Below are 25,755 nucleotides of genomic sequence, written 5' to 3' on the forward strand. Positions count from 1 at the left end.
AGTACCAAAAACCAGCCCATCTTACAATACAGCTGTATATATAGTACCAACTAATAAATAATTAAATACGTAAATAAAATAAAAATGCTAATGCAAAGAAAAAAGACAACAATAAATAAGTAACATGAAAACAAATCAAATGGCAGAGGAAAGAGTTTCTTGTTTTATAAAACCATCATGAAAACATATTTTGGGTCTTTAGGACGGATTTATGGATTTAGATTATCCCACATATCCTTTCTGTACCAGCAGGAAAAAAAATGTTTCACACACTATATGTTGATCCCAAGTTGTCAGAGAAACAAGTCAACTTTGTTAAAATAGTCTTGGTTTTTTTCTCAGAAGGGAACTTTATTTGTTGTGAAAAGTTCCCTGAGAGGAGTTTTATGTAAAAACTAGACAAAAGGGAATACCTCTTTGAACAGATTTTTCTATAAACAAATAAAATTCCCTTGACTCTCAAATGTTAAACACTGAAATCTGTCAATATTAGTTGAAATTCTGTAGTTTATATCTGAAAAGCTTATTTTACAGAAACAGAGTATTAATAAGGGCTGCATGCTGTAAATAAGTTATTCAGCTTTTGCACCTGTTACTGAGGTGCAGGGGAACAATGCAGTGCAGAGGATTTACCACTGATGAGTTAAAGAGCTTGACTTAAAAACTGATGTCTGATGAAACTTGAAGTTTTGGTAACGACTGAATGGCTCTTGGTTCCGAAAACCTAGTTTTATTAAATGTTGCTACAAAAATATGAGATTTTAAATGTTGAAATTTTGTCAGAACAAAGATGAAGCTCTTATTTTGCCTGAGTACAGCCTAGGTGAGAAAACCTGATTTGGTCCATCCACCCTGCCTGGATTCAAACATACAGTTTGGATTCATCGTTTCTGGTGCCTGGTTCGGCCGTGCAGTCCAGGCCCAGATGTTGGTTTCAGCCTACGCTGCCCAGTCCAGGCCCAGGCTTGGCCCGGACCTGTCTCTTCCTCTGCAGCTTTGGGACCTGCAGGACAAATGCCAGCCCATTCAGGAGCCGCTAATTGTGGCCCGGGAAGCCCCTCAAAGGCCCCCTGCCTCCGGTCTGAATGGGCTGCCCTGCAGAGGCCCGTGTGAACCACAGTGCCCCTTTTGCCTCCCCGTCCCGCTTCCCCCATCTCCCCCGCCCGCTCCACATGTTAATTAATAGGCCTTACTTGCATATTTGGATCCTGCTCTGCTTTGATGGAAGGCAGCCATTAGCATCTATTAATTTTGCCTCTGGCGTTCCACCGGCGGCTCTGAAAAGGAGAATTAAGCGGTGTGAGTCATTGTGAGGCTGAGTTAAAGTGCGATTATTGTCCTGCAGCCTGGAGCTGTTGCTAACTGCTGCTAAGCCCTCTTGAAAGTGAAGGGGCGACTCCTCCTCATTAGTGCCCAACAACGGAAAGATATTAACAGGAAATAGCTGCAAATTTCTTTCTTCCACATTTTAATCCTTCCTCGTGAAAAGGGCACTTAAAAATGTAAAGACGCGAGCTGGAGCACAAGTGCTGAGGGCAAACTGCTGCTGTGATGATACTGTAGTCCAGCTGCTGGTTGTCAGACTGCAGTTTTGATTTTCAAAGCTAAATCTCCTCTGCAAACCGTTTTATAAGCCAAGCAAGAAAACTGTTGTGCTAAAAAGGAATGCCTCAACTGTGAACTACAGCGGTGGTGGCAGCATCAAGATGTGGGGCTATTTTGCGTCTAGTTGGACTGGGGGTCTTGTAAAATGTGGATGGGTTAATTTTTGTCACATTTACCAAATAATTGTTCAGCTTCATCACAAACTAACAGCTTAGATGCCTGAAACTTGGACATGACTGGATGCTCTAGCAGGACAGTTTTCATTCAACCTAGCTTTGGGATGCATGTTTTCTAGGGAGGCTTTTTCAAAGCACCAACTTCAACCCCTAAAATACTAGGCTTAGAATCACATTAAATACAGATGTGGTTCCAGATGGGGTTTTAAAATTAATCAAATATCCAGAAATATGACATGAGTTTGTTAATGTTTACAGAAAGACTGTAATTGAGGTGCACCTTCCTGAGAGACGTTTCATCAAATGTTAAGTGGATATTTGCGGATGTGTAAATTTGTCCCTCCAACAAATTAAAAGTTATTCACAATTCTTGTTTGGCAAAATTGCCATTCCATGCTGGAAAAAGGACTGATAGATGATGTCCTTAAAAATGTAGTTAAGACGCAAATCATGTAGATCATGAGTGGATCGACACTCATGACCAGAAATGTTTGGACCCAAACTGAAAAAGGTTTTACAAGGCAGCTTATGTTGCTGATGCACAGAACCAGAGTTACTGCATTTGTTATCCAACTGCATCTCAATGAATCATGTTCTTCATGTCAGGAGGTAAAACATAAATCTCAAAGATGTTTGAGAAGATAATGTTTATGACTGCTGGGTTTTGGAGGATTTATATTTCACATTTGGCACAAACAGCAAAACATTTAAGACTTAAATCTAAATAAGGTGGTTACTGTTGTACCACGTGACATTTTAGAAAATGTAGTTCTGATCCTGATTACAACACAGCAAAATTAATGAAGTCAAATTTAGCACTAAAAATGTAATTAGATTGACACGGACGAACTGAAAGGAGAACTGTGAGGATTTCAGCTTGTTTCGCTCATCTGAGCAGCACTTTGTCTGCTCTTCAGGTGTTTCCAGGTGTCTGTGTGGAGTCATGGGAAAGCTGTGACATGACAGCAGAGGCTTTGACCCATAGCTGCAAAAACACAAACACCTCGGTGGACATTAGACCAACTTCCTGCTGACTTAAGCTTATTTGAAATGGGTTTTTCAGTTCAAGCTGTTCAGCTGCATTTCTTTGCAGGTGCATCCAGTGAATCAGAATACTACCAAAAAGTTAAATTGTTTTAGAAACTGAATTGAATTCATGTATCATATACATGGATTACACCTAGATATGCATATTCTGAATGTTTCATTATGTTTATTTAATTCAGCTGTTGAAAACTCAGAAGTTAGCTTCTCATACCCAATAAGAAAAGTTATTTATTTATTTATCACAGAAATATTGTTCTGCATCCTACATGGTCATGTAGGCTGTGTCCATTAGTCAATTGCACCTTCTATGAGGAGAGTAAGCAACAGCAGGTCATTCCTAAAAGCAGTGGATGGTACGGGGCTCTTAGCATAAATAAAATTTGGTGGAAGAAAAAAAGTGAGAGAATTGAAAGGTGTACAAGCAACAGAGGTAACCGATTTTGGGGAACAGTGGAGAGCTACAGAATAAGCTGTGAAGTTTCCACAATCAGTTACGACTGCGGGAGAAGGGCGGGAGATTACAGCATGTGTTTTTGTTTGTCAGCCGTTTAAATTCAGTGCAACTGTAAAAACGGAAATAGCATTTTGTGCTTCCCAAACTTTACAGCAATTCTGATTTTATCCAATTGGTCTTGACCCATGACCAAATTGCCAATACAATCCTGATCACAGTATAATTTTTTTTTAACTGACCAGCAAACCAACCTGATCCATTGTCAAGGTGAAGAGGGACACCAGAACCAACAATGCAGATGAGATCAAGGCCACAATGAAAGAAACGTGAGTTACCTTGACACCCCAGCAGAACCACTGGCTTTCTACCTTCAGGCCATGTTCCACTGACGCAGTAAAGACCTCCAGCTTAAGGACTGAGTCCAAATACTGTACAGTACCTGAACATACCTTTTGTAATCCCAACATTTCAGTTTTCTAAATCTTTATTAGTCTGATGTAAAGCAGCCTGTTAAAACAGCCTGCTTGTGCAGTGCAGCGCCCCCTGGAGACAAAATTAAGCTAATCTGACCAAAAACAGGTAGAATTATCTCATGCTTTGATTCATTTTCATCCGTAAACATAGTATAAAATTAACTGAACAAAAGCACAACTACTTTGCAAAAATAGCAACCAAACATTGTTTCTCTGACAGACACCAGATAAAAAGCCAGGCTTCATCCTTTGTTTTCTTGTTTAAGACAAATAGAACCTGCACTGTCCCCGTCAGGCTGCCGGAGGATCTGTCTCTTTACTACAAAGCGGCTGGGGAACTGAAATAGCTGATCTAGGCAAAATTATCAGCATGAAACTAAACACTCAACAAATTAACTGCCACCTGCCGCCACCTAGCGGTCAAGACTGTATATTACATATTTTTGAAGTCTGGCATTGAAGATGAGTATTTGTTTTAAGTTTAGCTAAACCTTACTCAGGATATTCTTAGCTCGAAGTACTTGTCTTATTTGGTGAATTTTGAGTTACTTTTTGGTCCTTTAAACACTTACAACACTTTCTCCCCATAGTCCTTGTCCTCTGTGGATCCCTGCTGACAATCTTGCCTTTTCCTTATGATAATCAGAGGCATTTAAAGTGGAAATCACATTTTCTTTGTTTTGTAGTCAATTTATATCAACATACAGGAGCCAGTGAGTTTCACTAAAAATGAGTAAATGATCCCTCTTACAATTGTTTAATAGAGGATTATAAATCATGATCAAAATGTATATTTATCTATCAAGACAAACATGATCAAGGATTCTATTGCATTTTATAAAGATTTATTGAAGTATAATTGAACGCAAAATACGAGATCAACTTTTTCTTGTTTGACTTTTCAATACAGGGGTCACCACAGCAAATTATGTAATCCTGTCCTTTATATACTCTCACTAAATTAATGTCCATGTTTTTATTTGACAAACATCAGAATGTATTTTCTAACTAACTGGGATGTATCCCTGGGAAGAAACAGCTTTCCGGAAATATCTAGACTCATTAAAGGATTAACATTTGACAAAGTGCTTTGGGCCTTTTTCTGAATTTTGAAAGAAAGATTTCATTCCCTAAATTTGAGTTTTATTATCCAACATTAACTTTTGAGAATGAAATGAGAAACAAAAGTGGTGTTAAACATTTTCAAACAGCTCTGGAACATTGATTTTACAATTAATGAGTCATTTGAGAAACTGTTCTTGAATTACAAATTTAGCAAAATAAGGTCATCCATATGGGCATTTTGACATCCACTGACAGACATTCAGGCAACTTCTTTAAGAATAAAACTTCAGGGTTAAAACGTGGATGCATTTTGAAGACTAGGGATGTAGGATATAGAAATGTCTAATTTTGTATGTCCAAAATTATAATAAGTAATTATAAGTATAATTCCAAGAACATATAAATCTACATAAAAGGTCAGACTTTATAGTTCATGATGTTCATGATGACTGGACCTCAACAGCAATGGATAAAATCAAACTTAGTTTCATTTTTTATTTTTTTTGAAAGCCAAAAAAAGTACAAGTATCTACATGAAAACAATCAGCTGCACTATCTGCTGAGAAAAGATAAAAAGCACTTTTGTAACAAGCAGAAATATTATTCAAGGCTGTACAACACACCAAAAAACAAGTCTATAGTACAAATTCCTGTAGAAACCTGGTCAAAGTGCTGGTGCATATTGACAGAGCTGACAAAACACTGACAACTTTATCTTTTTTTTTTAGGCAACAAATATGTCAAATACAAAAACCTAAATGGTTTAAAAAAAATACAAATGCAGCATAATACAGTGATTGTTTTATGATAGCTAACAAGTATGTCCTGATCATAAACTGGGATAGTAAATGCTAATAATATGCATTAAATAAAAGCAAAAAAACAAACAAAACAAGGCTAGCAAGCTACCATTAAGCAGATGTGCCATCTAACTAAATGTAATTAATTGAGTAAACTGGTAAACAAACAGAAGCATTACTGACCTCAGCTCTGAAACAAACTGCTGCTGTAATATTAGCATGCATTTCATTCAAAACTCCACATTACCATCCATAAGCAGCACAGCTAGCACATTAGCATAACTTAAGGTGGTTCAATGAAGCAAGTAAAGAAAAATATTGATCAACGTGAAGCACAAAATGTTGCAATTTGCTATCCAAAATCACGTAAAATACTTTGAATAGAAATGCAACAAATTTAAACATCCAGTAAAATAACAAAAAATAAGAATATATCCCAGAGGCACAAGAGGGATTTGGGACATTGGTGTCATGTTGTGCTAGGGAATAAGGATGGCTTTGCAGGGGGAAAAAAAAAAAAAAGATGAAAAGGTACAGTTATTCAATTCACGGTATCAAACCTTCCAGCATGGCATGAAGGCACAGATTAGAGTCCAAAAACTGGATCCAACATGGCAGATCTGCAGTGGGTCAAAGGCTGATTGCTTATATTTTATGACCATCAACAATCTGCCATGCCTGAGTGAAAGAAATCTGTTACTCTTTTACAACCAAAATCCTGAACTACTTTCTAACATGAACAAGAGCTGTGCAACAAATTTATGCGGCAACAGATTCCTTCAAAACCGTCAGAGCTCTGCAGGGAAGAGGCACGTCCACCGGTGAGAAACTAAAGCAGAAAGTCTGTACGTTAACAAACAAGGCACTTTATTTCCAAGCCCAGAAGATGGACCAATACATTTAGATAAAGATTCAATAGATGATTCAGTCTCTAAGTCATTACTGTGAAATAAGTCTGTAAGTAACAGCATTTATTCCATCAGAAAAAAAACATATTACGATCAGTATATCAGACATTTCAAAGAGCACATTGATCAGGTTACGTTTTGGCAGAAAAGAAAAAGTGAAAATGTATAATATAGAATTCCCAAAGCTTAAAGCTAACTGACATCAAAATTGGATTTGAGAAACTGGTTTTAGCTTCTCATATAGTATAATTTTTGTTGAGTTTTACCACCGTTTATGAAGTATTTGAAGTATGAAACAATGTTTTGCAAAAACATAAGAAATAAAGCTGCGAGTTTTAGCTTTGTGCTGGTTATGAGTTCGGAGATGTTACCCTGCTGGAAACATTAGAAAACTAAGTTTAATCCAGGATGACCTGATATTTTAAGGCATTGAATCCCCTTTACCTGTCAGCTCGTATCAGAGACTGATTGGCTTTCTCCTTTCTCAGTTAAAGAAACCACTACAATGCAATGAAATACAAAAACAACAACAACAAAAAAAAAAACACCTGTACAACTCTAAGCAGAATGTGCTCACAGTCTCAAATCCACCAGCCTGTGTGACGGCACACACATTCAGCCAGACGGACAAATTGTGTCCCATTTTTAACATCCTGCCCTGATCCGTTTGCTGTGCTGCTCCAGAGACTTTAAACCGGATCCCAGACGGTTGACAGCTCAGTCCGAGTCTCACACCCCGAGCAGTAAACCAGGTCAGATAATTCAGAGTCCCGCCTCGAGACTCGTGTGTGTGTGGTCAGGGTCATCTGGGGGCGATCTCCTGCATCATGGCGGGCAGGTGGATCCCTGGACATGAATCTCTGTGTCTCAGTTTGAACATCAGCTGCTCTTTTTCCTGAGAAAGATTCTGGTTTACTGCCATCTGTCTCTCTAGCGCCACCTTCAGGTCCTGCTGCTCCCTTGAAAACTGCCTAGAAAACAGATAAAGGAAAATTACCAACTGTTTAAAATTATTATTTTTGGTTGTATTCTGATCATTTTTGCACAAAGTCTATTTTGATAAACTTCTCCTTGATAAAAATTAGTGAAGTTAATAAACTTAGAAAAAATTGAAACTCATCTGTTATAGATTCTTTACATTCGGTGCAAAGTACTACTACAGAAAACCCAAAATTTAGTGTCCTCAAAATGTTACACAAAACTAATAAAAAAATGATGTATAATACATAAATGTTATGCTAAGACTGACTCAACATCTGGTCAGCAGAAAGTTAGTGACAGCAAACACAAAGAGGGGAAACCACAAATGAAAATTGCTAAAGCATTTGGCCGTTCACAGAGCTGGATCAAAGTATTTTAATGGAAAATCAAAAGGAAGGAAAAACTGTGGTAGACAAAACTGCAGAAGAATTTCTTTTTATTTCCTAATGTATTTACATATTTATATTTAAATGTCTACCTTGAGAGCAAAGTGGAACAAATATAAAATTTACACAAAAAAGAGCCTTTGTGTTCCAAATAAATAAATTAAGGTTGCCAATATGAAACTGTGATTATTAACTGACAAGAGACAAAGCTGTTGAATCCTCTTCAATACAAATGTTCTTGTTACTTTAGTTGGAAGTTGGCCTGGCCAGCAGATGGCCCCATATTTACACTTACTGAATGAGGGTCTGGCAGTTGTCTATCCGGACCTTCAGGTCCTCGTTCTGCTGCAGGACGTGGACGATCTGGTCCTCCAGAGACAGATTCTTCTCCACCTGAACAGAGGAAAACCAAACATCTTCAGTGGGACCTTCAAGAGCTCAAGGAGTTCCAGTCTTATAACTCTTCGAACCTACCAGCTCATCCATCTGCTGCAGCTTCCTGTTTTGCTCCTGCACACGCTCAGCCTTCATCTCAATCACAAACAGCAAAGACTCCTGCTCAGACTCCCAGAATGCACCTGGGCTGCCATGTTCCTGAGCAATATTGAATATTTTTAAGTAAAACCTTAAGAATTCTGTGCTTTATTTCCTCCTGCTGTGTTCAAAACTACCTGAATATTTCTTTGCAAATTCTTTTTAAAGGTCGACTCTTCAACTCGTTTCTTCAACTCGTTGTAGACCTGCAGCTCAGCCGTTAACTGCTCCACTTCAGCCTTCAGGTAGAGAACCATTACAAACACAAGTAGAGAAAGTTAGTGAGAACAGACACGGTTTCACGTGATAATACACAGTCATCTCCAGAGATATTTTGCTGTCCTGCCTCTTTAACTGGCCTGGTGGGTGTTATGATTCAGTCACAACAAATCTCCCTAAAAATCATAATGACTTCATTCATATTCATATCTGAATCGAGGTCATATCTGAATACTAACAGTATTCCCTTTAAATCAAAATCTTGACTGTCCCTTTTTTATTTTATTCTTCTAATAATTTCTATCTTTTTATTAATTAGAAAAAAAACTAAACAAAACAATGTTCCATGTCAATTCTTCAATCTTTTCTGTTTTGCAAGTTAATGTAATTAATGGAAAGTAAGAATTCATATTTAAGATAGAATAATTTCAATTAAAAAGCTACAAGATTTTATTTAATCTTTGAAAACCACTGATAGTGGGTTATAAACACTACCATCTTTATTTTTTTTCATATTCTGACATTTAGCTTTACTAAAACCTCAATATCAAAGAGGCTTTGTGCCTTTTGTATTCACACAGTTACCTTGAGGATCTCTTCAGCCGCATGAAACCTTTTTGTCAGTTCAGTTTTCTCCTGTTCATGTTTGGTCTGCAGCTCTGCAAGAAACAACAAGACGTTTATTTTCAGCAGCATCACATGATAAAATACACCATGCAAACATTGTACTGTAAAATGGGTTTCCGTACTATTTTCACAGACGTGAAGGGGTGTGGGAAAAGAAAAAAAAACTCCAAGCAGAAACTTTTCAGATAGAAATTTGAAGGGTGTCAATGCAGCAACTCTCTGAAAATCCAAAATCAACTTCCTTTTGTTAGTTCCACAAAAAAAAAAAAATTATGTGATGATGAATTTATATAAGAATGAATATGCTGCTGAGTAATGTTAGAGGGCCTGGTTTCTATGGTGATTCTCTCCTTTTAGGAATCGGGGGAGCGTGTGTCATCACTTTATCAGGCAAGAAGAGAGAATAAACGTCACGCCTCAAACAGTCCCTGCCTGAAAACTACAAATTATAAGAAACATATTTCTTAACCAAGGGTGGAAAAGCCTTCTGGCAGCGACGCAAGTACATATTTATCTCTAAAGCTGCTCCAGGTGGGAGCAGCTGAGACCTGAAATGTCTTAAAAAGACAATTCAATCTCAGTTTGGAAAAAAAAAAACTCAAGAGTTGAAATATACTTGCTGTGAACTAGAGTTTGGGATTAAATACTCTGTATTGTGAGACAGACAAAACAAACTACCAAAGCCACGAGAGGCGCTGAGGTAACAACAGACAAAACACCTTTGAGTCAATGCAGAGGGTTTCCATTTAAAGATTAAACGGTGGATATGAAAGTAGTGTCTGAATAGTTCAAGTGATCAAAAACTATTTGTGGCATTACTCTTGAATGAACATTTAATGGTCAAATGAAAAAAAAAAAAAAAAAGCGAAAAAAAATGTACATTTATGCAAAAAAAAAAAAAAAAAAGCCCATCTTTCTCTGGCAGGTCTGTTTACAGGTTAATTGCCATTTCTCCTGTGATGTGTGGTCCAAAGGAAGCTGCGCTTTTTTCAGTGGTGTGACTAATCTTCAATTACAGTCCACAAAGAAAATTATTGATGCATGTTTTTTCTCATTTATCATGTATATATTTTTTGTTTCTGCTGTGTGATGAGTAGTGAACCACAAATAGTGACGGAGATGGAAGAAAGTCACGCAGGAACTATGGAGGAATTCTCATGCATTCCTACACGAGACAATTCAAATAAACACAAAGAAGTGTTAACATCCACCCACACGACGGCTTCACAAAGTATTCCCAAAAAATGTGAACCGACAGCCCAGACGTGAAAAATCCACCCCGAGAGGAATGCAAACGGAGAGCAGGACAAATGAATGAATGAAACAAAAACCGTGACACAGTGAATGTTTACCTTCAACATGCCTCTCGTGTTCTTCTACGGCTGATTTACTTTTGCGTTCATGCAGAACGTTCAGATCCGCTGTCGTCTCTGTTCTCACCTGCAGAACCGGAGATGAGTCAGTTCCACGACAGAATGAAAGACGGGAGGAAAAAAGAGGGGAAAATTGTGAGTTATACTATGAAACTGCACAGCAGAAGGCGTCTAAGCATCTTTTAAAGCAATCTGGATTAATAGTTCTTTTTCATTAAACTTTTTTGCTAGAAGGGTTATTTAAAAACTTGAGAAAAGCGGACAAATGAAGTGACAAAATACAAAACGGACCCAGTGATTACTGCTGAATCAGGGTTTTATTTTTGTCCGGGTCAGAGCGAGGACGCAGGCAGACAGTAAAACGTGGCTGACAACATAAATCACATGCAGAGTAAACAAACTCCTGGCTGCTAACTCAGAAGATCACATGACTTAAGCTGCAGGATTACAGCAGCTTCTGATTACGGAGCAGAGTCAAGAGCTCCCAGCTTATTTTCTTGCATACAAACAATCCCATGAAAGGCAAAACTGAAAACCGTGACAGTCATGACAGGTTTAGAGAAGCAGAAGTCGCTACAACAGTTGAAATGATAAGGATCTTTTAAATTCAGGAAAAAGCCAACATGCTGAAAGAAGGAACAAAGGTGCATTAGTTCTGCCTATAAATTATAAAAGATCTGAAATAAAAGCTTTGTAATGCAGGGTTACCTTTACCTGACCATAAAAAAATGTAGCGCCGAGAAAAAATAGTTACCTCCTAAAAGACTTCAGTTTTTGCTTTTTTTTCCCTCAACACTTAAATGTTTCACTTCAATAAAAACTATTTTATATTAGACAAACATAAACTGAATAAATACAAAGCGCAGTTAACCAATGGTTGTTCCATGTAAAGATCTAACTAATGTGGCCCAGTGCAGAAAGTAATTGCCTCCAATACCTGGTAGCTGGTTGTGCAATACTTGGCTGCAACAACATCCATCAAACATTTGTGATAACTGTCGCTACGTTTTTTAAATCAATGTGGAAGAAAGTCACACCACCAAAGTTTTGGGGCATTAATGGTATTAATTAGATTCACATCCAGACTTTAAATAGATCCCATTTTGATTTTTTTGGAGCCATTTAGAGGCTCTTGAGAGACCAAAACTTTCAAAAAGTTTAGATTTGCTCTGATCAGTCCACAGAATAATGTTCTGAATTTTGGGGGCAGGGGGCTCATAAAGATGTTTATGTTACCCTCATAAAAACAGGGTCTTGTTTATTTGGGGGGAAGGGTGTGTGGAGAGGGGCTCAATCATGGTTTTGGCCTAGGAACTTCCCCACAGTTTGTTTCTTGTTAAATCTCCCACTGTGACTGAGGCTTACAGTGCTTTAAATGTTCCGGTTGTTTTGAGACCACCTGAATAAGTCGCCACTTGTTAGTTAGCTAATGCACCATCTAGTAGCTACTAACGGGACTGATTACACCCGTTATCCATTTGTAGACAATGACTCTTGATGACTCAAGATTTGTAGACAATGACTATTGATGTAGTTGGTGGGAGGCCCAGAAGCCTTAGAAACTTTCCTTTTTCAGATTGAAAATGTCACACCACACAACGTTGTTTGTCAGCTGTTCTTCATTTCTTCTCATTGAGGTACGATATATTCCTACATTTATTTAAGCATGCTGTCAGACAGGTCCCGTTTAAGATATTTTTGATTCAACAGGTCTAACAATTAGCAAGTATTTTCAGTATCAATCAGTGTTTTCTCACCTTATCGAGGATGCTCAGAACAAGTGCGCACACGTCTTCGTCAGTGTGGTGTTTCAGTAGCTCCGCCCTCTCTGAACTCCCATTGGCTGAGAGCACTTCCTTTAAAATCTTCAGCTGCCACTCGAAACGCTCCAGCTGCTTCTCAAGACAAACATCCAGGTCACTAGACGAACGTTTACCTGCGAGGAAAAAAAAACCAGTAAGAAAAAAAATAAAAAATAAGCAAAGCTACTACCTTGTTCCCATGCACAGCTTATACACGGTCCTTACAGGATTAGAGAACCACTAGCCCACTTTAAAAAACAAAAACAAATGTTTGTAAAATTAAGACATAATAAACAAAAACATATGAAAGCAGTGCAGCTTCAGTTTGAAATATCTTCCACATACTAAACCAGTTTATAAAACATTATTCATGTTTTTGGTACCATCAAGTTCAACAATGAAATGATCAGTTAAGATATGAATAATAAGATTTTTAGATTAAAGCCAACATTAAAAGTCATTATAAACTTGCAAACAACCACACACACATACACACACAAAAAACTTAAATGTTCCAAACTTTCAACATCAGTCGTACACCATACAGTCAACACCATCTAAATCGTGTTCACTTGTGGGATAAACTTTTGTTTTATAGGAAGGTGGAAATGCATGCTTGTCTGAATTTTGAGAAAATCTTCTATTAGCGCCACCAACTGGTATGTTTGTTTCCTGAATGTTTACCGAGTTCTGTTGGCTTCAGTTGGTTGGATAAATCCTGCAGTCTGTATTCAGCAGGTACAATTCTCGGTCTCAGTCATGAAACTAAAACCAGTCTGTTAGAGTGAACACCTGGTCTTTTCAAAATCTGTGATGACTGTGAAATGGTAAGCGGTAAGCAGCTTTGTACCTTATGAAGTCCAGAGGACGTGTTTCACAACAGTCATTCACTCATTCATGTGCACACTCCCCCACTGAAAATCTGTAATGTGTCACCTGGCTAACGGTTATAGCAGAAATACTTGTCATAAGTTTGACATTTACAGGATAAGAGAGGAAGGACAAGATCAGATATTGAGACATGCATATAATTTATTATAAATCAGCTTTCTTGAAGCAGAAATATAAGCTTTAGCAGAAGCTATCCATCATTTGCAGAAAACTAAACAACAATAAAAAAAAATCGAAATCAAGTTTTAACCTAAGCCTAGTTATCATCCTACAAATCAGTCATCAAAATTTCCAACAGCTCAGCCCTACATCACTCAGGAAGGGATCCTGACTGTAATTGATTACATTATGAACATGAAGGGACATGACTTTAAACACACAAACACACACAGATCATTCATTTCCAATGACGTCGTCTGTTTTGATGAACCCAGTAAGCCCAACAAAAACTGTCACAAACTCAAGTAGAGCTGTTATTATGACGGTACAACGCTGAACATGAACTGGCAGAGTTAATTTAAAATACGTGCAAACTTAAAAGACTTCAATCTAAAACATGAATCTCAGATGGCATTTAAACAGAGGAAACTCCCACTGCTATTTAAATTAAATAGTATTTTTCTGATAATCCCAGAACAAAGTGAGGTGGAAACAGGTCAGAGCCTGTCTGCAAGTGAGCTAATGGCCTCAGTAGACTTTATTCTGAAAGATATACAGACCAAGAGTTGCTCCTTTTAATGTGAACATAGGAGAGAAAACACTTCCTAATAAATCTGTGTTTAAACTGGAATACGGTGTACTGTAGAAACAGATATACAAGCCGTTTCTTTCTGCGAACATGCAGCAGCTGATTCATGGCATGACGACAGAATGTCCTGTCTGAAATGAGTGGTTTCTGCGCTGTCGTCTAAACTGCTCATAAACAGCAGGAAGTTAGGAAACGAGAGAAGCTTAACTGACTGTGAGTCACATTTCACTACAGATGGTTCAGGCTCCCACAGCCCAGTTAAAACACACACACAAAGAAGAAAGAAAAAAAAAAAAACACTCACAGGTTGTTTGGTAATCATTTTCACTGTTCACTAATAAGAGGGATTTTTTTTTTAACAAATGTTGTCCAAAGGCTTCCAATTTTCAACCTTTGCATTTACATGTTTTTAAATATATCAGTTCATCTTTAAGCCTTGGTCTTACAGGTACATTAACTCTTTTAGAAGAATCTATTTCCCACAATAAAATCCCTAAAACATAAATTTCAAAATATCAATACCTGTGATGATTACAACTCAAATAACTAACTAAAATGTGTCAAACCTGATACACTTGGTACCAAGTTTGATACAGTTGGTATAAAAGTGTGTCAAACTAAAACACAAACATGTACCGTGGGAGTTCTCAAAGAAACAGGAAGTGAAGAAGGTAAGCGAAGTGAAACAGTCAGAAGGAAACCACATTCTGAAACGATCACATTGAAGTCTTGGTGGAAGGAAGATTCACGCTCTGTCAGTTCTAGGCTATAATATACAGCGTCATTTTTTTATTTACCAAAAAACTAAACCAGAATGCAGACAAAGTGAGAACAAAACCCAGGAGCTAGTAATATAGTCACAGTATTCACCTCAAGAAACATTTTGGAAGTGAGCTTACACAATGCCAGGAAGACAGCATTAGCAATCAAGGGCACAATTCACACTAGCCCTGTGTATTCCACTCTAATCAATAGTTTGCTTGCCTATAAGGTCTGAGTAATTTGGAGAGGTAAGAATGCACAATCAAACTCTGATGTGGATCAAGAAATCCAACTCTGATCTGCTTAAAAACCTTGGTCTCTGCTCTGTTGAAGTGAAACCCGGCGTGGTTCAGATATGTGAATGTCAAGCGGACCAAAGACCGCTCCAAAATCAGAAAGCAGACTATAGGGCAGGGCATTTTGGGTAAATACAACCAAAACAAATGCACACGTCCAACACTAGAAGGAGAAATGGCTTGTGGTCTTCTACAAACAACAAAAGAGAAATCCTACAACTACTAAAAGTTTATGCTAAGCCATTTTTTGTTTACATTTTGTGAAGAAGGACGTTACACTCTTATGTCTTCTTCAGAGGTTTCTGTATCATTTCTCTCAGTGGTTCTTGGTGCAATGCCACCACAGGCAAATGGAAGTACACAGGCTTTTCAAAGGGTTTGGATTATTTGACAGTGCAGTGTCAGAGCAGCTGAAAATGTAAGAAATGTTGCTGTTTAGGTCCCCAGTCAAACCAAGTCTACCAGACTATCAGGTATGAAAACATCCTGAGAGAAGTGAAAAATAACTTCTAAATTAGCTGGAAAGGATAATGAGGTCATTATCATGTTTAGCCAAAATGCTCAAAAACATTTTTGAACCTGAACCAAGCTGTCATGAACAGTGGTGGTTGAGGGATGCTGATGGCAGTGTACTTGAGTTTATCTTAAAGCAACAGCACTTGGATGCCTTGTGTCATAAAGTCGAACATGGATTCTCCGTGTACCACAGTGTTCTACAGTCAAATATAAGGCCGTCTGTCCAACAGCAAAAGCTTGTAAGTGTCCTGCATAAAGTGCAATCAACAGAATGAGTAAAACACATAAGAATCGAGGTGTTGCAATAGCCTAGTCAAACTCCAGACATCAACCTGTCCGAAATGCAATGTTCAGCCTTAAAAGAGCTGTGAATAAACAAATTCCTGCAAACACAAAGAACTGAAGAAATGTCGAGAAGATGAGTGGGCCAAAATTCTTTCACAACGTGAAAGAATGTGGGAGGCTGGAAACGTCATCCAGGAAATTATTGCTGCTCAGTGAGAATCAACAAGCTGCTGGATAATAGGATGAACTTAATTTTTTCTCACACCAATTTCCTGTTTTTGTTGAGATTTTTCTTCTGTAAATAATGAAGCAGTGTAATGTTCCTCTAAGCTTAATTTAACACCTACTGAAGAACAGATGACTTTTGTTTCGTCTTGAAACATCAGACCATCAGAAGTTAAAGAGCATACTTTATTTCACACCTCATGTGTTTGGATACGACACCTCCCCTACCAGATGGAAACTCACCTCCTTCATCTTGACGGCTGCTGTCCTTCTGCTTCTTCTCTCCTTTCTTGCCTTTGCTCTTTTTCTGCAGAGAAAAAAAATGGAAGATGTCCAAGTTAAATTTATTTTTCCCTTTTGAGACTCTTTACTTTCCACAAGTCTTCTGCTCACAGATGTAAAGATGGACCAGTTTTGACAGAAAGTGATCATAAATCAGATAACCATCAGCAGTGTGCTGTCAGCAAGATACAAATCTGCTGGTGTTTCACAATTGAAGCCGGCACATTTTACACTAAGACGAAATGTTTCCACTGTGCCCTAAGAAATACAGGATTCCCAGATCCAAAATGGGGACAATGTTGTGCAAAAAATACTGTTATATAAGGTGAAATGCAATCATCCATCCATAAATTACTATAGAAGATCTTATCTGACATTGGATTGCAGAGCTAATAGGTATATAAAGGGAACAGAGATCCCAAGGAGTTCCCATGGAAGAAAGGACATGTAGTCTTTCTAGAAAGTTCTGTGTGTTCCCTTTGGTCTCCCGCTTTCAGAAAGTACTAGAAAACTTTCAAAAGGAGGCACATAAAAACCATCCTGAAGAGATAACTCACTCCAGTCCATTTCATGTAAAGGAACTTTATTCATAACTCCACCTGGATGATGGAGCTCCTTTTAGTAACTTCTACCCAAGATCTTGTTTCAGTCATGATCCATGTCGCTTGTCCGCTATGAAGGGCTGGAACATAGATTGACCAATAAATTGAGAGCTTCACCTTTCAAGATACCTTCTTCTTCATAGCAACAGATCAGAACAACCCCCTCAGGAGCAGATGAAGCTCTGATCCGTCAATCAATCTCACTGATTCCATATTGCGGAAAAGAAGGCATCCAGTTTGGAAACTGGGGGTCTTATCTTTGTGAGGTGATTCAAAACTAGAAATAGAGAAGAGCAAGGAGCTCATTACTGCAGATGAAGCCATGATTAATCTAGGAATCGTCCACCAAGATTCTTTAACTCTAAATGCAGAGACTAAACTTTCAACTTGGAAGGTCTCTGCACATCCTAAAGGTTATAGCTCAAAGACATCAACAGAACTGCATCATCTACAAAACACTTAATGTAATCCTGCTCATAAATACAAAACAGAATTGAGACCAGGAGCAGCCCTGGAGGAAATCTGCAAGATGACTGAGCTTCCCTCATTTTGGGGACAATGCAGACACAGTTCTGTAGTTATGAAGATACTGTATAGTGGTCTGTAAAAGCAACTCCAGCAAACCTGGCATTGTATCTACTGTGATACAGTTATGACTGGACATTGAACTGAACTACCATTACTGACATTCTAAGAGTTCAAAATACATTTTATGAACTGACGAAGCATGTTAGAGAGTCACCCATAGATGTGTTTTAGTTAATTTAAGCATAAAAAGGTATTTCAGGATGGAAATGTAATTTGATCACAGTGCATCCAGGATGATCCACTCAAAGAGAACCTGAACAGAACTGCTCTCAATCATTTAACCCCAACAAACTAAAGACTAATGTTCAGCTGGATGAGCAGAATAAGCCCTGATCCTCAGAACAAGAGTAGGAGGTTTCTAATTGTGCTCCACATGAATAAAGCTGTAACTTTCCCTCTTTTACTGAAGCATTATGTAACCTCAGTGGCTGCATGACAACAGACCACTGTTTGTGTTCTAGCTGCTGGCTTTCAATGATTATGTCTAACAAATGCAATAGAAATCACAATATTAAAAAAAATAATTACTCTATTACAAAAATGACCTGGAATCTTTTATTACATAGCCCAGTTTATGTTTTGTAAGAATCTTTACATAATTTATCGGACTAATGAACCATTATTTCAGTGAGAGAATAATTTAGTATTTGTATTTTTAATGGCCTCGTCATAATCTGCCTTTGGGATGTTACCATAATGCTCATGGCGTCTCCAAATGTTGAGGAGACACTGATGGGTAGCAGGTTTCTTGAAAAAAAAATGTCTCTGAACAATCAGCCATTATAATAAGTCCTATATGAACATTATATGAACTGATTCAGAATCTATCATACCACGATGGACTATTTGTTTTTGAACCATTTGATCTTAAACAAATGTGCAAAAGGTTGTCGACTACAGGGTAGAAACAGGGAAAATCAACACATCAGCTGAACAGGGGATTACATCAACGCCTAAAGCTCCTGATCATTACCAGATATTCTCAGTAGCTAAAGGTCAGTGGATCAGCAGGAAAAAAGCAACAACTGTACATGGTGATAGCACTGTTATCTAGATACCACGTTTGATTTCCTATTTTTAACCCATTTTAAGTTTACACAACGTTGCAAATCTAGACAGCTCCTCTGTCTCCCAGTCCAGACTCCAATGAAGACGTTGTTGATCTGGATTACTTCAAGAAATAAAAGAAGATAAACATGATAGATATTGATGACTAGAACCCATCCAGCTCTGCACTTTGTAACACAAACACAGTGAGGCGTGGATCCAAACACTCACAGAAATCATCTCTCCAGTCAAACACAGAGAGGTCAAACAATCACACCTTAAACCTGCTGCTCCCCTCACACACTTACATAAACACTTTATTCAAACTGAGCTGGAACAATAAATATCTGTGGCTCAAACACATCGACATGGAGAAAGAGAAGGAGGCGGAGGGAGAAGGTGGTGCTGAGGAGAAGCATGTGTTCTTGCAGGGGCCCTGGCCTTCATAAAGGCCGTAAATCTCAGCAGAGACTCTTCTGTTTCAGCAAAGCTTTGCCTTCAAGAACAAACCTCACCACACAGAAATGTACAGCTAAGAGCAGTAACCAGGCTGGGAGAACATCCAGCAGTCAGCTGATTGGCTTGTTTAAAAGCCATAGGTGGGGCTAAATTAAAACCATAATACTTTTAGAAAAAGCTAAAGATGTCAAAGATCCAAATAAATTCAACATAAAAAAATAATTAAAAAGTAATAAATCTACCAGAGAAACATTTCCATTCACTTAGTCTGGACTATTATATAACTGTAGTGGTCATTAAAAACAAGATCTAGCTTGTGCTTCTTACTAAAAACTAGACTTTAAAGTATCTAAACTTGACTTAACTCAATGCATGTTAACTACTAGAAATGAAACAACATGGCTAATAAACTTATCACAACATAAGCATATCAGTCAATATCAATAATTATTTATGTCTTTTTGTTTAAATATATTGCCAAACTAATGATTTGAGCTTTCCTGTTTTATCCAGTTTTCACTTCAGCTTGTCTATTTTTAAGCAGTTATGAAGCACGAGGGAAAAACAGTAAACTGCTGTTGCAAAAGTGACTCAAGAGGTTGTTGCTAGGTAACCAAGGACAGAGCGAGTTAGTCGACGCCACCCATGATGTCACTAAACAAAATCGCTCTTCAAAAATAATCAGAATAGAAATTATTGAGCTCATTTTATTTTACCATGTGATTAATTGATTAATTGGTTAATAGGGCAGGCTTAGTCAAATGAAAACAGTAAACAGAACTTCCAGGCTAAATTAAAGTCTGAACCGCATCCTGCTGAGATCTGATGCATTAGCTCAGTGACTCAGAGGAAACGTATCACAAAGAAATAAAAACTCTGGCTCAGCTCACTGCGAGAGGTTTTACTGTTGGGTCATTAAGAGCTCATCGTAAGATGAGTCAAATATATCAAAGGGTGAGTTAAAATCGGAGCAGATCAAGCAGCAGCTTGGCTTCATTCACAGCTCCTTTTGAAGAATTACAAGGTCCCCTGTTATGACCGAACAGAAGCTCAGCACTTAGAGAATATCTGTGTGTGATTATTTTCAGAGTTTACTAGCAGTTATCTGCTCCATGATTATTAAACATCTGCTAAACAACAGATGTTCTGGTTCACAACTTGAGCTTCTGAGCCAGCATCATCACAAACTAACCAACATCTCCCTGCTGGTTGTCTGTACACAATCAGCAGTTCGGGTGTCAGAGGTTCTCACAATTAAATCCACTGTAAGAACATATTTTGAAGTAGGTGACTTCAAAAGATGAAAGACGTTTTGTTCCCGTTTTTCCCAAATATATTATGTAGGATTCAGACGCTGTTTTAGCAGTTATGTGCAACACTGCAAGCTAAAATTGGGGCTGTTTTCAGAAACAAATTTTTGCAGTTTTTTTGAGGGGATCAAATCCTTGGTTTTAACACAACGTTCCCAAACGTCTGAGCTCTCAGTGAGTGCAGAGGACCCGAAGAGTTGTCGTCTTGCATTGAGGGAGAACGAAGAGGGGGAGCGACACGTTTCAACATGTAGACATCAGCACATCAGGGAGCAGCAGTGCATCTACTCTGGTTTCTGTTTTATTCTGAGAGGACAGCTGCTTTAAATTCTACATTTGCATGATTATTGCTTTAGCCACCCATATCCTCAAACTTACTGGTAGTTCTGTATGTTCTCTGAAAGGCAAAGCTTGGTATATTCATGGATGAAGATTGATCCTGTCTAGTTACCGCTTCTCCACATGAAGAGGAGTTGGCTAAAGTGGCTAATCTAAGCAGGATGTAACATAAGTCCTTACATTTGCATGTTTCCCAAGCAGAACCCAAAAAGACAGGACATCAGAAAAGATTCATGGCTTTCTGGAGGAACTGACTAAAGTTCAAACCAGACATGCATATTAACCTAAAATGACCAAGTACAGGGGAAGTTTAGTCTCATTTAATATCAGACAGTGAGAAAAAACAACATGTCTTTTATACTGTCTGTGTAAACATTTGGTTTCTACTGTATATATTCCTCGTGGTCAGGGAACGCCTTCAGATTTACCAGGAGGAATTATGTAAAGGGATCTCTGGAACCTGTTGCTACAGTTACCTGGCCTCATCCAAGCAGAACACAACAGATGGATAAATATTTGGATAGATGCACTTTAAAATGTTTAAACAAATAATAAAAAAACAATAAGAGTAAATTGTGGTAAAAGCATAAATTATCACAACTAAACACTTATTTTTAATTTTGTTTATCCATGAGTTGAGAAATAAAATGCTTTTGTTCACCTTTAGAAATGAAGGGCTTTTTAAAGCAAAGAGACTTCTCTGATGATAAATCAGAAAAAAATGACTTTCCTTTAGACACGTATCCTTTTAATGAGGACAAGTGAAGTGGTTCCATCATCAAAATATCCTTTTCTCAAAGGACAATATTACAAGATGGGTCAGTAGTACTGAAAAAATTAAACATGGCTGCAAGACATAAACTTTGACTAAAACACCCACATATTTTTAGTTCCTCCATGTTGGATGATTAAGTCTGTATTCTCTCTAAGAAATGTCAAACTTCCTGTTTTGTTTGTTTCCTGTACTGAAGAGTTTCAAGGTCATCAATTAAGCCCAATACTCCAAACTTATTCATCCTGTTTAACTTTGAAGCTTTCAAGCTTCTTCTTCAAGCCCAAGTCTTGTTTCTCTTTAAACAATTTGGTGAGCAGCGACCCAAACAGAGACAAGAGATAGTTTTCAGGTTGGGAACAGTGACAACAGAATCGCATTCAAGGAACAAAAGCTGGACAGGTCTGAATCAACCCACAGTCTGCCAAGATTCATGTAAGATTTCTGCATTCTGTTTCTGTTTGGAAACCAGACAGACTGTACATAAATGCAATCCAAGAGGGATTAAACTTCCAGGCTGGAACTGTTACCTAAAGGTAAACATGTCTGATCAATACATGGTTTTCCAATGTGGTCCAGGTTGCTAACCCAAGGCGGACGTCAGTCTCCCTGACCTGACTGGACTTGAATGCACCAAAACCTTTAGGGTCACAGGGGCCTGACCTTTTTAAAGCAGGAGTGATGTGCACTGTGTTTACATCCAATATGTCAGAACTTATTTGGTCTGTTTCAAAGAATAATCCCGTTAAATCCACCAGGGTGGGACGATCAGCCTGTTGGACCGACCTGCTTCTGTTCTCAGCTTATCAAGGATTTACCCGGCTTTCCTGTTACACAACAGCTTCTGGAGACGGCTTCTCTGATGAAGAAATAAGTCTGGAGGGAGGCTAAGGGCTAAATTATCCCTTTTTGTTCTCTTCAACTGAAATCTTCCCGCTAATTGTCGGCTCTTAAGGTGTTGAAAAGATGAGGCTTTCCCTGGAAGACGTTGATTTCCTCTTTTCTTTAATTTACAACAGGTTGAATTGATTAGGAAACTACAAGATTATTTTCATTTATGCAACAAAGCAGCCATCTCTGAATAGTTAGTTTTGATGCATTAAATAAATAAGAAAACCTTTTTTTTTCCACTCAGTGTTTGACCTAAATTGTTCATTGATCAGTGATGATTAAAAAATAATCAATGGATTTTGATTTATTGGGGAATTTTTAGAGCAGGTCAACATTCATGCTCAATCATTCCAGACGTCAGATAACTGGATTATAAAATGTTAAAAACTTCAGCTGTTTTGATCAATCACATTCAAATAAGACTACCCAAGTTTAAAGAGTGTTGTGTTGGTTTCTGAACATTTTCTCTGTTTATTCCAGCTTCTAATCAACGTGCTCCAGAATAACATTCTGGAAACTCGGCACAGAAGCTCTCAAACTTATCATCATGAAGCAGATGTGCACAAAAGCCTCCAAGTGGCCAAATCAGTATGTCAACAAATCAAAAAAGGAGAAAGAGCATCTATCAGTGCAACCTTAAAGTGACAGAGACAAAAGTTAAACTTTTTGAACTCGAAGACAGATCCTCACAATTCACCGCCCAAAAACAATTCTGTTCCAGAAAAATGCCTTTCCTCAAGAGATCTCCTGAGATTTCTGATGCATTGTTCCAAATCAAGCAGCTGTTCCCAATCTTACCCCTGCTCTCTCTTATCAATTTAGTCTGCATGGAAACATTCTTGATCTGACAAGCGTGGTCATTTCTCATCCAGACTACAGAAGCTTCCATATGGTATCCAAACAAAGTCTGTTCCTCCTTTAGGACAAACTGTGGAAAATCGTCGGTTTGTTTAGCGTTTCCAGATTTGGTTGAGAAATACACAAGAGTTCAGGTGTGTGTGTTCCAACTACTCTCAGAGCAACATTCAAAGATGCTTAAAGCTTCAAAAACAAAAGCTGTTTATTACCTTTCCACAGAAAAGCAATTATTTTCATCCAACAGAAGAGAATATTTCTCCATCCATGTCTGACCTTTTGATCTGAATGCCAGCAGGGTCTGCAACAAGGCGCCGTTCACGAGGAACGAGACCATTTTACTGCCTCCTGTTGATATTTCAGTGATTTCACCCTGAGCCCATCAGCAATAAACCTGAAGGGTTGAGTCGATCCACCCAGCAGAGGAAGATCATTTTAGCTGTTTGTATTCAAGATATAACCCACAGCTCCTAACCACAGAAGAGAGTTGAAATATTGATTTACTAGCAAATTAAAGGTTCGCGTTTTTGCTCGGCTATCTCTTCACCACAATAGACGAGCACTACAACCTCAATACAACAATCCCCAGCTCCATTCTGCCTCCACTCATAAACAAGCCCCAGAGGTACTAAAACTCCTCCACTTGGAGCAGTAACTCATTACAGCCCAAAGAGGAGAATACACACACTTTATTTTTATTTTTTTTCCACCTGAACACGATGAGCTCAGACTGCCAAGGTGCTAATCTTCGTTGCAGCTGCCTCACACTCTGCTGCAAAAATCTCTGGTACATGCTGGAGCTCTGTGCTGTGAAGCCAGCAGGATCACTTCAACTGTGCTAAAAAATATTGGACAGTAAAGAAAAACAATACACTCTAATCCACAGAAATATAGAATTAGTGAATTTGCATCGACTGTGGACTGAACTGTGACATTATTATGTAAAACGCTGGAGAGAAAGGCCTGTCTGGAAAGAAATACAAGAAGCTATTAGAGATGTAGCAATCAAGGTCTTACTAGCTAGTAACAAAATCTAGTTTTCCTTGAAGTCCGACATCCTGATTCCAGTTTTGACCCATACAACGTTATTTTTTTGTTTCTGTGGACTGTTATCCACTAAATAAATGAGGACAACAGATATTTTGATAGGAGTTACAGTTTTGAATACAACAGTAAATTGCAACTTTGTCCACAGTTTTGCATCAATGTATCAAACCCTAAACATTTCCTAAAACAAAGGTCTGATTTCTCAGGTCTCCAATCTCACATATAGCTGGGCCACTGGGCTCCAGAAGGAAGTAAACATGATCTAAAAATACTTTTGAATAAAATGAAACCGATAGGAAGCTGTTTAAAGGAACAATGCAGTACTACAGATTGATGGAAGCTGTTCAATATCAGAAAAGATCCAAATAAATCTAAATCAAAGTCCGATTCTGCTACAACGACAGGTCCACGGGCCTAGTTTTGGACACCACATGGAGTCACTTTCTATCAATAACCAGAGGAGGACAGCAGCTGTCAAACTTCATGTTTTCCCTCTGAGAGGAGAAATTATTGCCAGGAGCCCTGCAGGCCAGGGTCTGCAAACCATGACAACTTCCTGTAAGAGTCTGGCATGAGGGTAGGAGATTGGAGAGCACGTTATCACCACTACAGATCCTTCAGAGGTCTTTAAAATCTGAAGAAGAGGACGACGTTTGGCTCAAAACTAGCTTTTTCACTCCTCCATAGACCCAGGATCAAGTTAAGTATCATTCAGGTTCTGGCCACATGTAGTCCAAAGTGAGAGCTTGAGTTTTGGTTTGTTTTATGATTTATAGACTAAAAACAAGGCAGGAAAAAGCCGAGGTTGATGCAATGTATTTTACATCTTTATTTCTCATTTTTAAAATACCTCATCTCAAAAAAAATGCTGTCTTTACAGATTTTAGCGTACTTGTTGTGTCTGGAGTACTGATATGGAGAGGAGACTGGGGGGAGGCAGGCGTGGGAAAACCCTGAGATTCAAACACGAAGCTGATTGAAAACAGATGTTCACAGATCTTATGCCACATTTTATCTGCTGGACAGAAACCGACCAAAGCCTCCGGTATGTCCGCCTGGTTCTGGTACAAATGAAGGTTGACATATGTTGGCTCAAACCGAGCTCTGGACGCCGCTTACCGGGAGCTGCAGCAGCCGCTGACCGCCCGCTAAGAAGCATCCTTCTGACAAACAACCCGAACTTCCCCCTGTTACTCTCCGCGGTGCTTTAATCCTTTGCAGCGGAGTTTCTCACCTTGCTGTGGCTGCAGCCCATTCCTCCACCACCTCGGAGCTCTGCTGTTGGCTTCTCTCCGGTGCTCCGTCCCGGTGCTCCGGATCTGCTGATGACAAACTTTCAAATTGAAGAAAAAAAAACTTGAACGCAGCGCGGTAGACACTGACCAAGGGG

At 38.5% G+C, this 25,755-nt stretch overlaps 1 protein-coding gene across 1 annotated transcript; it reads right to left on the reverse strand.

Annotated features, from left to right (window-relative positions):
- Positions 1–5,301: 5,301 nt before the first annotated feature.
- Positions 5,302–25,755, reverse strand: ccdc69 (coiled-coil domain containing 69). The gene is made up of 9 exons (XM_008420505.3): positions 25,600–25,755; positions 16,417–16,480; positions 12,406–12,584; positions 10,628–10,715; positions 9,234–9,307; positions 8,567–8,668; positions 8,370–8,489; positions 8,191–8,288; positions 5,302–7,499 (listed from the first exon to the last, which is right to left on the reverse strand). Exons 1-9 carry the CDS (start codon positions 25,618–25,620, stop codon positions 7,331–7,333), a joined length of 915 nt encoding a protein of 304 aa, XP_008418727.1. The 5' UTR covers positions 25,621–25,755; the 3' UTR covers positions 5,302–7,330.

This window comes from Poecilia reticulata, chromosome 10 (assembly GCF_904066995.2).
Source record: "Poecilia reticulata chromosome 10, P_reticulata-male-v2, whole genome shotgun sequence".
Classification (NCBI taxonomy): Eukaryota; Metazoa; Chordata; class Actinopteri; order Cyprinodontiformes; family Poeciliidae; genus Poecilia; species Poecilia reticulata.